This window comes from Carex rostrata, chromosome 34 (genome assembly GCF_964058835.1).
Source record: "Carex rostrata chromosome 34, lpCarRost1.2, whole genome shotgun sequence".
In the NCBI taxonomy this organism is placed as follows: Eukaryota; Viridiplantae; Streptophyta; class Magnoliopsida; order Poales; family Cyperaceae; genus Carex; species Carex rostrata.
This window is the reverse complement of record NC_135951.1, coordinates 3,635,456-3,651,112: the sequence shown is the minus strand read 5'-3', so window position 1 is coordinate 3,651,112 and position 15,657 is coordinate 3,635,456. Positions and strand designations below refer to the sequence as shown.

The 15,657-nt window shown below is 33.6% G+C and overlaps 1 protein-coding gene and 1 long non-coding RNA gene across 2 annotated transcripts; one reads left to right on the top strand and one right to left on the bottom strand.

Moving 5' to 3' along the window:
* The first annotated feature begins 993 nt into the window (after positions 1-993).
* On the top strand, positions 994-10,566 carry LOC144548990 (uncharacterized). The gene is made up of 2 exons (XR_013509534.1): positions 994-1,439; positions 10,416-10,566. It is a non-coding gene; the product is annotated as an uncharacterized LOC144548990 (long non-coding RNA).
* Positions 10,567-10,682: 116 nt separating this feature from the next.
* LOC144548966 (receptor kinase-like protein Xa21) lies at positions 10,683-14,805 on the bottom strand. The gene is made up of 2 exons (XM_078297704.1): positions 11,754-14,805; positions 10,683-11,397 (listed from the first exon to the last, which is right to left on the bottom strand). Exons 1-2 carry the CDS (start codon positions 14,803-14,805, stop codon positions 11,039-11,041), a joined length of 3,411 nt encoding a protein of 1,136 aa, XP_078153830.1. The 3' UTR covers positions 10,683-11,038.
* Positions 14,806-15,657: the final 852 nt, after the last annotated feature.

Genomic DNA, 15,657 nt, shown 5'->3' with positions numbered 1-15,657 from the left:
GTAGATCAAAGCACATTGATATTAAACTTCATTTCATCAGGGAGTTAGTCACAAATAACACTATTGAATTGGAATATGTGCCCACTGCAGACCAGAAAGCTGATATTCTGACCAAGGCGTTACCAGCAGCTGATTTTCTAGCTATGCGCAGGAAGATAGGAGTAACCAAGTTTGAATCAAGAGGGGGTGTTGAATAAATGATTCAAACTTAGATAATTTCTGTTATTAGAGAAATGAGTGAAGGGCTGTGAGTAAATTTACGTTTATTAGGGTTGTCTTTGTTTATTTAAATTGCTAATTTAGGCGCACTCTATTTTGTAACTGTTTGTTAAGTGAAGGGTTGTAACTCTTCAGGGGTTGGATCTATTCTGCTTTATATATAGCAGTTAGATAATAGACAATTTGTATCTCTTTTTCAAATACATAATATTGAACTTTGTCTGCTTCTCTTATTTCCTCTCTAAATATTCCAACATTACTATGGCAGCGAGAGAAAATGAGGATAAGGTTAAGAGATTTAAGAGGAGGTGAATAGTGAGCACTCTATAACAACGTTCCATGATTTGTGTAATGAAGGCAATGGGTTTATCTCTCACATAGTGCTGCTCTTCTTATAGTTAAAAATTAATGAAGTTGACTACAAGATATTCCCTCATGAGTCGTTCTAGTGCTAACTGCTATTTCGTCAGCTTCTATGGACTACTGGAATTATTCTTTTCCTTCTAGCTACTTTTGAATGGTATTACAAACCGACTATTTTCGTCTTCCTTCTACCTAACTTGTGCTGCGCGCGAAGTAGCAACTGACTATTTTTGTTTTCCTTCTAACCGTGGCTGCTATGAAAGTTCATTTTACGTACAGTGAACGCACTGATGGAGTTTTTGGAATATGAGTCATGCATAAAAGGATGACTGGGCTATGAAATTATAGTTTTTTTCGAATTAGAGAATCCCATGTTGAACAAAACAATTGGTTAGCACACTAAAATTATCATTATTCTCGTTTTTAATTGCTACATAAAAAAATGTATCAGACATTCAGACTCATGTATTATAGCTGACAAACCAAAAAAAATACAGGTCATGAAAATTTCACACGATATATTGAAGAAAAATATGTTCCACAAATTCACCTCATCTAGGATGAACTATATTTTTATCCCAGTTATTTCTCTCTCAAATGAATTAATCACAAAAGACTCAATTAGCAAAGCAGCTTTAGCTAAGTGAAATCGTTTGCTCTGCTATCCAAGACCGTTCAGGCGCGACTTGTACATCTTCAATCTACAATAAATCATAATAATAAAAATGTAAATCACCAATGTGAAGAAAATAGATAAAAGATGTAAGGCTATGGTACTATGCATAGCACATATTGGCCCGTACTATCAATCAATATTTCCATTTTCAAAATATAAACAATTTATCAAATTTACATTGGTCTGTACTATCAAACTGCTTAACATAATTTTCATATGAAAATATATTGGTAGATCAAATTTTACATTTTTGAGAATATTTTTTACTAATTTTTAGATAGGTAGAAAATCGCTTGATCTAAAGATTCTAGACTATTCAAAACTAGTGATATTCTACCTATCTAAAAAGATAGTAAAAAAGTTCTAAAAAGTGTAAAATTTAGTCTGTAAGTACATTTTGATATGGAGATCACGTTGAATGGTTCAGGTCAATTGTTTGGACCTGAAAAACAAGATATTGATCCATAGTTCGGCATCTACCAGGCTGCATCTGTTGATCCAAGTGCTCCAAGTGCTCCAAGTGCTCAATTTCTTTCTCAGTCATTTCTATTTGTCAATTTTTTTTTTAAATGTCCCATAATTCTAGTGCAGATGACTATCCTATAGTCGAACAGGCTGGAAAGCAAACTGATGCTAGTATAATTTGATTTGTTATCTCAAGTTAACCATGCTGCTCCTAATTAAGTGAATTTTTGAACCCTACTAGGTTACTATTGTACATGTTAATTTGTTCTTTCGGCCAAAGCAGATCTTTATTAATTGATGCACCTGCTTGAAGAAAAACTATACAACGTGTTTGGTCTATTAAGATTCATACTCATCTATAACATTAATTAATTTTATAAAATTGGAGACTTTATGCATTGAACAATAAATAAGGATTGAGTTAGTAACGTTTGGTTGGTAGATAATTAAGATTAAAAAAAGGAAGTAATTTTTAAATATTTTCAACTTGTAGGTATTTGACAAAGAAAAAAATGTAGGTATTTGACAAAAAAAATGTCACATTTGCGTGTGGACTGGGGTCACATTCTGTTGTTACATGGCCAGAAAATTATGCCCCCAATCAATTCGTAACAGAAAATTAATAATTGTTTTATTGATTTTTACATTTAATAAAAATGTGATGTAAAAGTTAATTAAATTAATATTAAAAAATAGTGAAATTGATGGGCATCAGAGTCTATTATTTTTACATATATTTATTTCTGTGCAATATTGTTGGACAATTAAATTGACAAATTTATGTAGGAAAAAGAGTTATATTTGCTAATCTATTTCTATTGATTGAGTTAGCTACAGCCGTCCAAAACATGATATATCTTATTTAAAGAAAATTGATTAAAAAATACACATGCTTTTCCGAAATAAAAACAAAGAACATTAACAAAATAAATACATCACAGTACCAATAAAGAAGAAATGTACAAAAAAAAAAAAAAAAAAAATTACCTAGTAACAAAAATAATATTTTTCGTGTAAGAAGCCACATATTAGTAATCATAATAAGAGATCTCTTGTTAATATTAACTTAGTTGGGTGGTTTGAGCCCAAATTTGCTCAAAATGAAGAAATACTTGCATACATTTGCTGAGCTCCAATCTTTTCTTCACAGCTGCTGCCTCATCATATAATATCGGCTTGATACAAAGATATAATCTTTTCCAACAGAGGATCACCGGACCTCACAACCTTCCTAAGCAGGCCTCTGAATGCTCCTTCATCTCCCAATGTAATTCTGAGATACTTTCATGCTTGGAGCATACGGGACTGTATTTCTAATTTCCAGTGATTCCTATTGTAGCCGCTCGCTTCATAAATAAGCGAATGCAACTCTTCTAGTGAAATTTTTTTTTCAACCCAATACGTATTTACTGGAGGTTTGGAGTAACGTACACCATACTGGTCATTTATGAACTTTCCTCCAAAATGTACTGAAATTCCAATAGACATGGCCAGTGAACTACATTCATAAAATGTCAAATATTTGGTCATTTTATTGATTTCAATTGTCAACAGTTGAGAACAGTACTTGAACAGTATTTCTACAGCTAATGAACAGTACATATGAACAGTATTTAAATAGTGATTGAACAGTATTTGAACAGTACTCCAACAGTAATTGAACAGTACGTGAACAATGAACGAACAGTAGGTGAATAGTCCGTGAACAGTCAATACGTATACATACATGTATATGAACAATGCATTGAAAAGAAAATACATAAATACATAAATAGTAAATACGTATATATATGAACAGTGCATACCTGATTTACCAGCTGAACAAATACGTCTCCTTCTTTTCCTTCTCTTCCTCTCTTCTTCTCCTTCCTCTCTTTCTCCTTCTCCTTCTCTCTCTGACTTCTCTCTGATCTGAATATTTATAACAAAAAATTGTGCCAAAAAATAAAAATAAAAATAAAAGCGTCGGGGCGCGGATAAAATCCGCAGGGGGGCTTTTTTAATCGGGAGAGCGGATATTATCCGCGGGGGGGATTTTAATTACGGAGCGCGGATAATATCTGCGGGGTGGGTATTTTTATAATTTTGGTGATAACGTGGTTATTTTTAATAATTTTATTTAATGTCTGGGTATTTTTAAAAAAATCGGCCTTCTTCTCACTATCCTTCTTTTCTGTTTTTCTAGCGAATAAAGGAAGGGACGATATGAATACGATAGACAGAAGGAAATATTAAATGGACATATCCATTTACAATTGGAAGGGTATAATTGTCATTTTATATTTTAAATAATTAAATAAAAAGAAAAATAAATAAATGGGGATATGAGAAAAAATTTAAAATTTGTATGACGATATTGAATATTATAATATTTTGATTGGGAAATTGATTATTTCAAATATTTAAATGGATACACCGGAAATTTTCCCTTTTAAATAAGAACTTCCCGAGATTTTTATTTTTACTCAAAAAAAAAATAATTTTATTATAAATAACCACGTTTTTCGAAAATTTTTATTTCTACCCAAACCGCATATATTCTGTGCGGCCCGAATTAAAAATTCGGACCGTATAGAATATATGCGGCCCGAATATATATATATTTTTTTGGATTTAAAAATTCAGACAGCATAGAACATTTGCGGTCCGAATTTTTTCTTTTTCTTTTTGTTTTTCTTAAATGGGCTAGGCAATTTTTGAGTGGTAATATCTCACACTGTTTAGAGATTTTGGATGAAACTTCACAGTCTTGTTGTACGATGTCAAGACAACATGTCGGTCAATTTTCATGAATTTTGAATATGTTTTCCTATGTTAACCAGAGATGTAAATTTGGACTCAGAAGCACTCCTTTAGCAGTTCGGACAATTTTTGAGTGATGATATCCCACGATCTGTTTAGAGATTTTGGATGAAACTTCACAGTCTTGTTCTACGATGTCAAGACTACATGTCGGTCAATTTTCATGAATTTTGAAGATGTTTTCCTATGTTAACCAGAGATGCAAATTTGGACTCAGAAGCACTCCTTTAGCAGTTCGGGCAATTTTTGAGAGATGATATCTCACGATCTGTTTAGAGATTTTAAATAAAACTTCACAGTCTTGTTCTACGATGTCAAGACTACATTTCGGTCAATTTTCATGAATTTTGAAGATGTTTTCCTATGTTAACCAGAGATGCAAATTTGGACTCAGAAGCACTCCTTTAGCAGTTCGGGCAATTTTTGAGAGATGATATCTCACGATCTGTTTAGAGATTTTAAATAAAACTTCACAGTCTTGTTCTACGATGTCAAGACTACATTTCGGTCAATTTTCATGAATTTTGAAGATGTTTTCCTGTCGGACGAAGACTTGAAGAGTAGACCGCATCTCCTATGTTTTTTATTCCAATCCCAGCTTTCTAAATTATGTGATTTGCTATGAAATGGAGCTCTAATTTTCATATTATGTAAAGAGACTAAATCGAATATTTAGGTTGGTCGGTCAAATATTATCAAAAATATATTTATTCTAATTTTTATGCTCAATACTCATTGTTCACTTTCATACAATTTAGTTGTATGGTATTTCTATTTTATCAATAAAATATAGAATAATTATTCAAATATACTCACTCCACTTCAGTACTCCCAAATCCCACTCATTATATGATCCCACTAATTATTATTCTAAAAGGATATTATATGGTTCTCTCTAATTATTATTCTAAAATGCCTTTAGCTCTCTTTCTCTATGGTTCCCATTAATTATATTTTATAGATAAGATATTAATACTTGAAAAATAAGATATTAATACTTTGATACGTAACTTGTTATGATCATCTTTTTTTTTCAGTTCCTCAATCATCCCCGCGTACAACTTTTTCAAACAAAAATAACTGACCACATAGGTATAAATACTTCAGTACGTGCATAAGTATAAATACTTGCAGTATTTGATATTAGTATTTTCAGATCTCGTCCAGTATCATAAGTAAAAAATACTTGCAAGTATAGGTATAAATACTTGCACGACGAGGCATAAATACTTGTGTGACGATATGCCCGAAAGTACGTAATCATGGATCTCATTTGAAAAGAAAATTGCGTAGAAGATGTTCGTGATTTTATATTTGAAATTTTTTTATAGATTGTTAAAAATATGGATGGCATTGAAAAGAAAAAAAAATCACCTATAAGAATGTGTATACCCCCGCCCCCGCCCCCCCCCCCCCCCCCCCCCCCCCCCCGCCCCACCAATGAAGTTTGAGTGGTCCCCTACAGGTATTGATGGTGCGGGTACATTTAGAAGATTTGATTGGAAAGATAATTATTTAAGTAAAAATTGTTCACTTAATATGTATAAATATAAGTATAAATACTTTCTTGCATAAGTATTAATACTTTTGAAAAAAAAAATCAGTGTTAGAGTTTTTGCAGTTTTTGAAAGAGTTATAGTAGTTATGGTGCAAATACTGTAGAGCGGGTACTGTTATTAACTCCCTAAAATATAAGATTAGGAGCTTGATCCATTCTTATTTTCACAAAAACAAGATTGCCAATTTGTCATCTGTTTAACCAGATATTTTATTTGATTTTCTTTGTTTTAGTAATGTGCTTAATTGCTTGCTTTTTCACTTTTAGTACTAACACAAATAAATGTGATAAAGCAGAAATGAACAACCGGAGCCCTAGCAGTCCGTCTTGTGCCTAGGGAGTACTTTATAGACTACCCGTGAAGACCGGGCTAGAGATGACCGACTATGAAAGTTGGGACATGGGACCCGAATTTTGAATCATTTTGCAGAAAGAACGCACTATTGGAAGCTTATGAACGCACTAAGAAAATTCGTAGAACCAACGACCAAAACCAATATTAGTACGACACACTAATGAGCTTTATCTTACTTTAATCATATTTAGCTTTATCTTTAATAATATTTGAGCTTTATCTTACTTCAATAATAGAAAACAAATATACTCCCCTCCAAATTGTTAGTGGCATCCATTTTGCACTCTGTATATTTTGTTTCTTTCTTCATAAATTCATTTAGCTTACCGACATATATAAATGGAACTTTATTTTTAAAATGAGGATCTTATTTTCGCTCCGTCAGTACTAAAATACCGCAAAATCCAAACTTAGAAAATTTGAGATCAAAAGCCTTGTTTTATTGCTTTCATTATTTGTGTAAGACTGGAGACTTCAAAATGCAAGATTAGGGAATTTTTTTATCAAGCCTTGTTTTATTGCTTTCATTATTTGAGAGACCGGGCACTTGAGAGATATATGAAGAGTGCTTTGGATCACTAGTCTCTTGATGGGCTTTTGGATTTCTATTGATGAATTAATTAGCTTATTTCAAATGCATCACATACACAATTCTGCACAGGCAAGCAATAAATGAATATGATTCACACACAAATATAGAAAAACATTTTGACAATACTATTCTCAAATTTTAAAATAGAAAAACATGATCAACCTCCTCACAGGTAGACCGAACGCCATGTTGGACCAGTTTCACAATTGGTTTCTGGTCACGATCTCTCCTATTATATTGGGCCCTAAACCCAGCCCTCTTAGCCCTTTCAATACGTAAACTTCATATATAGGCCTGTACCTGTGCTTGATGTATAAAAGGACCCAATGAAACTTAATACAAATCTAAAGCCCATCTATCTCTCACCCAACTCAAATTTGATCGTGACGATTAAATTTGGAATAGCAATGGGACAGTAAATATCCAACCCGTTTCCTCTCCAACTAAACCATTATCTCCATTCAAGTTGATATTTGGAATAGCAATGGGACAATATCTGCGACCGATATTGTCGTTATATCCTCGCGAATACTACCGTCGCTAATAGAAAAAGCACCTTTCTGTCGGTATACTCTCTCATTCTTGTAGTCGTGTGTTGAACGAGGTTTTGCATTAGAGCGATTCAAAGCAATTCGAACTCGTGAGACAAGACTTGAGGATTCGAAAGGAAAGAGGACCCTAGATGTAGCATTCGATCTCATATTCTTCTCGACTAACACCTTGGTATGTGAACTTTGAGGTTCCTTATTTTGAGAACTACTAAGGCACCTAAACAAGGGTGGCTAAGGAGCTGGCAAGCCTATCTCGCTCCAATTGTTGGAGAGGTATGATATCTAACACTTGCTCCATTGTGCGTGTGGCACAAACCATTAACTACATGAGATTGATTGCATGTTATAACATAGGATTGTCTCAAAACACTAGAAAATTGAAAAAATGCATACTAATTTAGCCTAGAGCACTACCCGACAACTAATTATAAAAGTGTATACTAATTATAAAAATTAATACTCATTTATGACTAATTATACTAATGATCTAATTATAAAAATTAATACTCATTTATGACTAATTATACTAATTATTAACTAATCATAACAATTTCTAACTAATTTCTAACTAATTTGGTACATTTTGAACTAATTTTGTACTTTCTAACTAATTGGACTACATAATAATAATAATAAAGTAGATAGACTTAGATGCAAATTCCCCAAAATCACCTAGACAGAGAGAAAGAGAGGAGAGAGAGTATGGTAAAAAAGATGATGAGCGGTTAAATTCGGAATGAAATTGAACCGCCATGACTCCTAGCAGTTTGGGTAGCTATGAAAATATCCAAAAACTATGGATATTTTGTAATTTTTATTTTATGGTGGATATTAATAAAAAAATTGGCCTGCCGACCCGCTCTATATAATGTTCAAAAATATTGTGCTCTTCTCTCATGTTTATTTTCTTATGTCGTTGAGAAACATTTCAGTAGCTCTTTCCACTTCTACATAAAAATATGTCAAATTCACAGCATACAAGGCTCTATCTATGCGAATTTGTGGCAGTGCATCTTTGCAATGAAAAAATTATTATTTGTATATCTCTTTTTTTGGGGGGAAATACAACAATGAATGACACATTTATACTACACCACACACTGATTTAATGACAAATAATTTATTAACTATATGCACATAAATACATCATTATATTCTTAAATGAATGGAATAAAATATTCATATCGGCCTTATTCATCTGATACAAATCTGATAATCATGTAAACAGATTTTATTGACACGTACCCTTGACTACGAACCTGTATTTGGCGTTGACATGCAAATGACTTGCAAAAATATCCAGGCTAGCAGGATGCACAATAATAAATTCAAGCCTAGATCAACAGTCCAGAATTTACTTGGTTTTGTTTTTTGTTTTACCTTGATTCAAGTCTAAATTCAAGTCTTGATTAATTTGTTTTACCTTTATGTTTAATTTGTATGAAATTTATGAATTAGGAATATAATTGTGTTTTTTTTTTCTTAGTAAGTTGGACAGACAGGTTACAAATTTTGTAATGCTGAAGATAACAATTGTTATATTTTAGTTTAATTGGGCCTTGGAAAAAAGTAGGTTGAAACTGTTGAATTTCACAGCACCGAAGGCCCAAGGCCCAAATACTCCTGGATTGTTCAAGAAACATCATATATAAACCGAAGTCGGTAGTGTGTAGAAGTACTAGAAATTATGTAGAAATACCTTAATTACTTAAAAAGTAAGATTTAATTAAAAAAGAAGCGGGGATATTTAGCGAATCTTTGGAGTACCGTTGACGGTGACCATGTCTAGTGGACAAAAAATATTCAACTATTTGAGGAAATTTCAATGTCTTTGGAGTACCGTTAACACACAAACTCCATATATTTCTCTCGTTTCCACTAAAATAAAATTCTCTTATATTTAATTGAGAAATTTGAGATATAAGTTCATTATTTAAAAATAAATATTTTTTTATCAGTGACAGTGCTATTTTAAAATAAATACTTTCTTATAATTGATTAACTCTGCACATAAATAAATCATTATATTCTTAAAGTATGCACGTGTACGTCTAACACTTGCCACACTAAAATTACTAAGACTTGTTTAATACTTGGAAAACATGATATGAAACACTATTTACTCAAAAGTAATTTATATTTTCTGTATACAGGACTCATTTATTATTATTCTTGTTTAATTGCTTAAAAAAAAAAAATCGTATCACACTCATGTATTACAGCTGGCAAACAAAAAAAAAATACAGGTCCTGAAAATTTCACATGATATATTAAAGAAAAATATGCTCCGCATGTTATTTATCTCTCAAATGAAGCACAAAAGATTAAATTAGCAAAGCAACTTTAGCTAAGTGCAATCATTTGCTCTGCTATTCAAGACGGTTCAGGCACGACTTGTACATCTTCGATCTACGTACAATAAATCATACAAATAAAAATGCAAATCACCAATGCGAAGAAAATTGATAAAGATGAGGAGTCAGTCTATGGTACTATGCATAGCACATACTGGTTCATACTATCGCACAAATAAAAACAATGGTTGATTGTTGTTAACGAGGGATGCTTAGCAAGTGGTTGATTGCAGCAATTACTTGATTACAAGTCAAAGTTGATTGCTTTCCTTTCCAGATACTTAGCATCAGTAAAAGGTACACAAGACGTAGTTTATATTACCTCTTCTAGCTTTCCAGTGGTATGAATGCCTGTGTCATATTTTGTTACAGTTTTATTGCATTTCTTTTCTGGTGTTGCTGATAGCCTGGTCAAGCAATCAGCTTTTTCAGATAAACAACAACTTCTGCTCAAAGGTATGTACTCAATTAATTATTCAGTTATTTTTTCAGTAGCTGTCACAATTTAGATTTGGTGTAAGGAATTGAATATATAATCATATTTACAAGTTCGGTAAATTCGACTAGCATATAGTTAACTGTCAATAAGTACGGTCTATATTCATTAAAAAGTGGGTTATCACTTATCATATTTGTTATGGGAACCATTGTTATGCCTTTGTTAAAGGTTTCGGTTTAATAGCTTGCATTCGGACTTTTGGTGACACTAGGTACACAGCTTGGAGGTGAAGGCAAGTAATATGGATAGATGTACAAAAACTCGGATGAGATCATTAATATTAGGTATATACATGCGTTCCTTCGGAAGAAGAAGAGAATACTCAAATATATAAATATGCAGCATTAATCCAATTCACTCATTACAATATTCTTATTTAATTGAGTGCATATAAAAGGTCTCTCAATTGAAATACTCAGATCCCCCCCACCAAAAAAAAAAAAATTTGTTAATATAGAAAGACACAACATTCGTTATTACAACACATGCATGTATACTACAACACCATAAATTACCACAACTACTATCCAAATTTTACAGATAATACAGATTTAGTGGAGCCCTTCTTCTTCTTCTTCTCTTTTGATCCTTTTTTTCTCAGTCTCTATGACCTAAGCACCTTTGTTCGTGCTAAGTTCAACTCCTTGGTAACATCTTTGATAGAAATGCGTTCATTTGGAAACTCTTTGGAGCACATAAGCCCACATTGAATCACTGAAACCAAACAACTATAGACATTTTCAGGTACATACAGATTGTGTTCTCCATCAGTTTCAGAGAATAATTTGGAGTCGACTATGTCCATGAGTTGATCGGGGAAAGCCATCTCAACTTGCTTCTGAAGGCTCAAACCATCTTGGATTCTCTCATCTGTTGGACTTACTCCAGTGAACAACTCAAGCAGAAGAACACCGTAGCTGTAGACATCTCCTTCTACCGATGGCCGACCACCCATCCCATACTCTAGACAATGAAAAGCTAATAGTTACAACCCTAAATTTAGTACAGAAGCATATAGTGAACTATGACTCTACCTATTAACATATGTATAATTCACCTAGTTTGAAAAACTCGGGCTCGCATGATTTTTTAAAATTTTATAGCCCAAAACAGTAAATTAAAAAACTATAGGTAGATAATAAAATTAAGTCTCAATTATGTCAGCATAAATGTGGAAATAAATATTTTTCCCTTGGGCCTCGCAAGTGGAACAGCCTTCGCCAATTTTTTTTCTTTGAACTTTAACAAAGTCTATAAATAATTTTGTAGCAGGAACATAAAGAAGGTACTTCTCAAATAATAAGATCAACTATATATACCTGGAGGAATGTAGCCAATAGAACCTTTAATTCCACCTATGCTCGACATTGATTGAGAAGGCATGGTATCAGGTCGAACCAAAAACCTTGCCAATCCAAAATCACTTAGATGTGCAGTCATGTCATCATCCAAAAGTACATTACTAGGTTTGAGATCACAATGCACGATTGGTGCAGGTAAATGGTAATGGAGATAATCTAGCGCTGCCGACACATCAAATGCAATGTTTAACCTCTGGACGAAGCTGAGGTTTTTGAATGGCCGATTCGTACATGCATTTGGATGCAACCATGTGTCCAAACTACCATTCAGCATGAACTCATAAACCAAAGCCTTGAAATCATTACCTTGGTGGTCTATGCTAGAGCACAAACTCATCACTTTTATAAGATTTCGGTGTCTTACATTTTTTAATGCCTCACATTCAGAGAAGAAACTTCTAGAAGCACTGTGTCTCTCAAGGTTTAGCACCTTCACCGCAACGGTTATCACATTCTCAAAGATCATAACGGCTTTGTAAACTTCTCCAAATGAACCTCTTCCAATTAGATTATTCTGGGAGAAATTTTCAGTAGCTCTTAGAAGATCATTGTATGAAACAAGCTCTAACCCATATTTCAAAGTCCTATCAGATTGTGGGTTGTTTCGAGGGGGGTTGTTTCTAATATAATAAACCACTAACAAGAAAATGATTGCAGTTATGCAAATAAAAGAACCCGCAACAGAATTTATGAGCAACATGTTTCTTCGAAAGTGATGTCTCTGTGTGGAAGGTTGTGAAATACAGTGTGACAAATGCATTTGAGGTAGTCCACCACAAAGCTTTGGATTTCCTCTTACATCTATACCACTAGCATTCTTGAAAATGACTTCTTTTGGTAATTCTCCCTCAAAATTATTGAAAGAAATATTCAAATATTGCAAGTTCATTGTACCTAGGAATTCAGGGACTCGACCAGAGAGCGAGTTGTTAGAGACATCAAGGATTTCTAGCCCTTTTAGATTGCTCAATCTGGTTGGAATTGTTCCTTGGAACAGATTTCTATCAAGATAAAGGGCTTCAAGTTCCTGGCATCCATCAATTGTGCTAGGAATCTCTCCACTCAATTTGTTATTTGAGACACGAATTGATTGCAAGTTTTTCAAGTTACCAATTTCTGGTGGCAAGATGCCAGCTAGATAATTGTGTGACATGTCCAAACTAATGGAAAGAGAAGGAATATCCATGATTTCTTTGGGAATTTTACCAACCAACTTATTATTTGAAATATTTAGGATTTCTAAGAATTTCATGCTACTTAACTCCGGTTGTATACTCCCTTCTAATGCATTACTATCTAGATATAGTTGGGTCATTTGGGTGAGGTTGGCAAAAGTAGATGGGATTTGACCTGAAATCATGTTATTCTCCATATATAATACTCCCAATTTGAATAGATTACCAATTTCTACCGGAATGCTGCCACTGAGAAACATGTTGCCTAGGTCAAGTATATTTAAGTTATTGAGTTTTCGGAGCTCTGCTGGTATGCTTCCAGAAATTTGGTTATTTTCCATTGAGAGTTCAAAAAGACTAGCTGAAAGATTTGTTATAGAACTAGGTAACACTCCTTGTAGTTGGTTGTGTGAAAGATCTAAAATTTGTAACAAAGTACAATTGGACAAAGTATCCATGAAATTCCAATCATGTGGTCTCTTGGCTTCTAGTTGATTTTCTTCTAATTCAAGGTTTTGAAGATTTTGTAAGGCTCCAAAGCTTGATGGTATCATGCCAGTGAAGTAATTTTCACCTAAATCAACATTACTAAGAGCAGAACAATTGGATATAGATGTTGGGATCTGTCCTTTGAGTTGATTGGAATAGAAGAATAGATATTTCAAGTTTGGTAAAGCATTGCACATATCGAAAGGGAGAGTTCCATCAAGGTTGTTATTACCAAGTCCCAAATAATACAATGCTGATAGGTTGTAAAGGGAGTGTGGTATTTCACCTGAAATGTTGTTATGATAAATGCTAAAAAACTGGAGGTTTTGAAGCTTCCCGAGTTCATCAGGGATGAATCCACTTAACATATTTTCGGCAAGATCAATAGCTGTTAAACTTTGAAGATTACCCAAGGTATGTGGGATGGACCCATTGAATTTATTTTTGAATAGAGTAAGTTCCAGTAAGTTAGTAAGGTTACCTAAGCTAGGCGGGATGTGACCACTAATGCCATTTTGGTGAAGATAGAGAAGTGATAGTTTGGTAAGGTTACCTAAGGTAGGTGGGATGGAACCAGTGAACTTATTATTGTAAAGGTCAAGTTCTGATAGGTTATTAAGTTTGCCTAAATCATCTGGAATATCGCCATCAAAATCATTTTGGTGAAGAAAAAGATATATTAAGTTACTAAGGATTCCCAAGGTGGAAGGAATAGATCCTGTGAGATTATTCCCATACAGTGATAATATTTGGAGCTGTGGGAGGAGGCCGAATTCCAATGGTATGCCTCCTGTGAGGAAGTTATTCCCCAAATCGATAATTTTAAGTTCTTTGCATTGCGCTAACTTAGATGGGATGGTTCCATGGAGATTATTATTTGTAAAAGAAATACCTTCTATATTTGACCAATTACTTAGAGTAGATGGAATGCTACCATCAAGAAAATTCACACTCAAGTTGACAAAACGTAGCCTACCCAAGTATCCGATCTCTACCGGGATGCTTCCTCTCAGCTGGTTATCTGAGAGACTCATCCTTTGGAGGAACGTGAGGTTTGCTAGAGATGGAGATATATAACCTGACAATTGTTTGGAGTCAAGAAGGAGAGCAGTCACTCTATCAGGATGGTGCCGCCCACACAAGATCCCTTGCCATTGACAGTGGTGCAGTGACTCGTTCCATGAGGTGAGTACTCCAAATGGGTCATCATGTATTTGGGACTTGAAGGAGAGAAGTGCTGATCGATCAGTTTTACTGTTGGTTACTATGGCTGCGAGAGAAAAGGTGGATAAGGTTAAGAGACTTAAGAAGAGGTGAATAGTGAGCACACTAGAACAACATTCCATGATTTGTGTAATGAAGGCAATGGTTTTCTCTCTCAGAGAGTGCTGCTCTTCTTATAGTTAATTAAAGGGAGATGTATGCTTAGAAAGAAGTTGACCACAAGATATTCCCTCATGCGTGGTTCTAGTGCTAACTGCTACTTTTGAATGGTAAGCAGAAACTGACTAGATTGGACTTGTAGCTGTCAAGTAGAAATTGACTAGATTGGACTTTTGAATGGGTTGGAAATGACTAGCTATGAAAATTGAGACATACACTGATGGAATCTTTTGAATATGACTCATGCATAAAAGGTCTAAATTCAGAATAGGAAAGCTGGAGATGACTGGCTATGACATAAAATAAAGTATGACTGGAGATGAAAATATATTATAGTTTACACAAATTAGTAGTTTTCGAATTAGAGAATAGCATGTTGAATAAAACACATTACTCATATAAAAACATATATATAGTGTGCAATATCGGTGGCGTAGTCAGGATTTTGATAAAAAATGAAAAAAAAAATACAAATTTCATAATTTTTTTAATGTTAATTATTTTTTTCCATATCCTTATCCAATTAAGAAAATAGGAAAATAAGAATGTAGAAGGAAAAATGAAGATAAGAAAAAAATATAAAACAAATTCAAACAAAAATAAAAATAAAAACACAAAATTAAGAGAAATGGAGGCATCTTATTAATTTAGACAAGAAAAAGAGAAAGAAATAAGAGTAAATGGATAGAAATGGAGACATCTTATTAATTTAAAATGGAGTGGAGGAGAAAAAGATGGAGCCGGCTCTTCTCTCAATCAATGTTATCAGAACCGGACCGGCCGACATCGACCCGGTAAAGCTCTGGGTCAATGGT

What these genes read in the sequence shown, in the direction of transcription:
- LOC144548966 (XM_078297704.1), bottom strand. Translation starts at nt 14,805, where the DNA reads ATGGAATGTTGTTCTAGTGTGCTCACTATTCACCTCTTCTTAAGTCTC. An exon ending in TATTGGCTACATTCCTCCAG is followed by an intron (nt 11,398 to 11,753) that starts GTATATATAGTT and finishes TTCATTGTCTAG; the next exon opens with AGTATGGGATGGGTGGTCGG.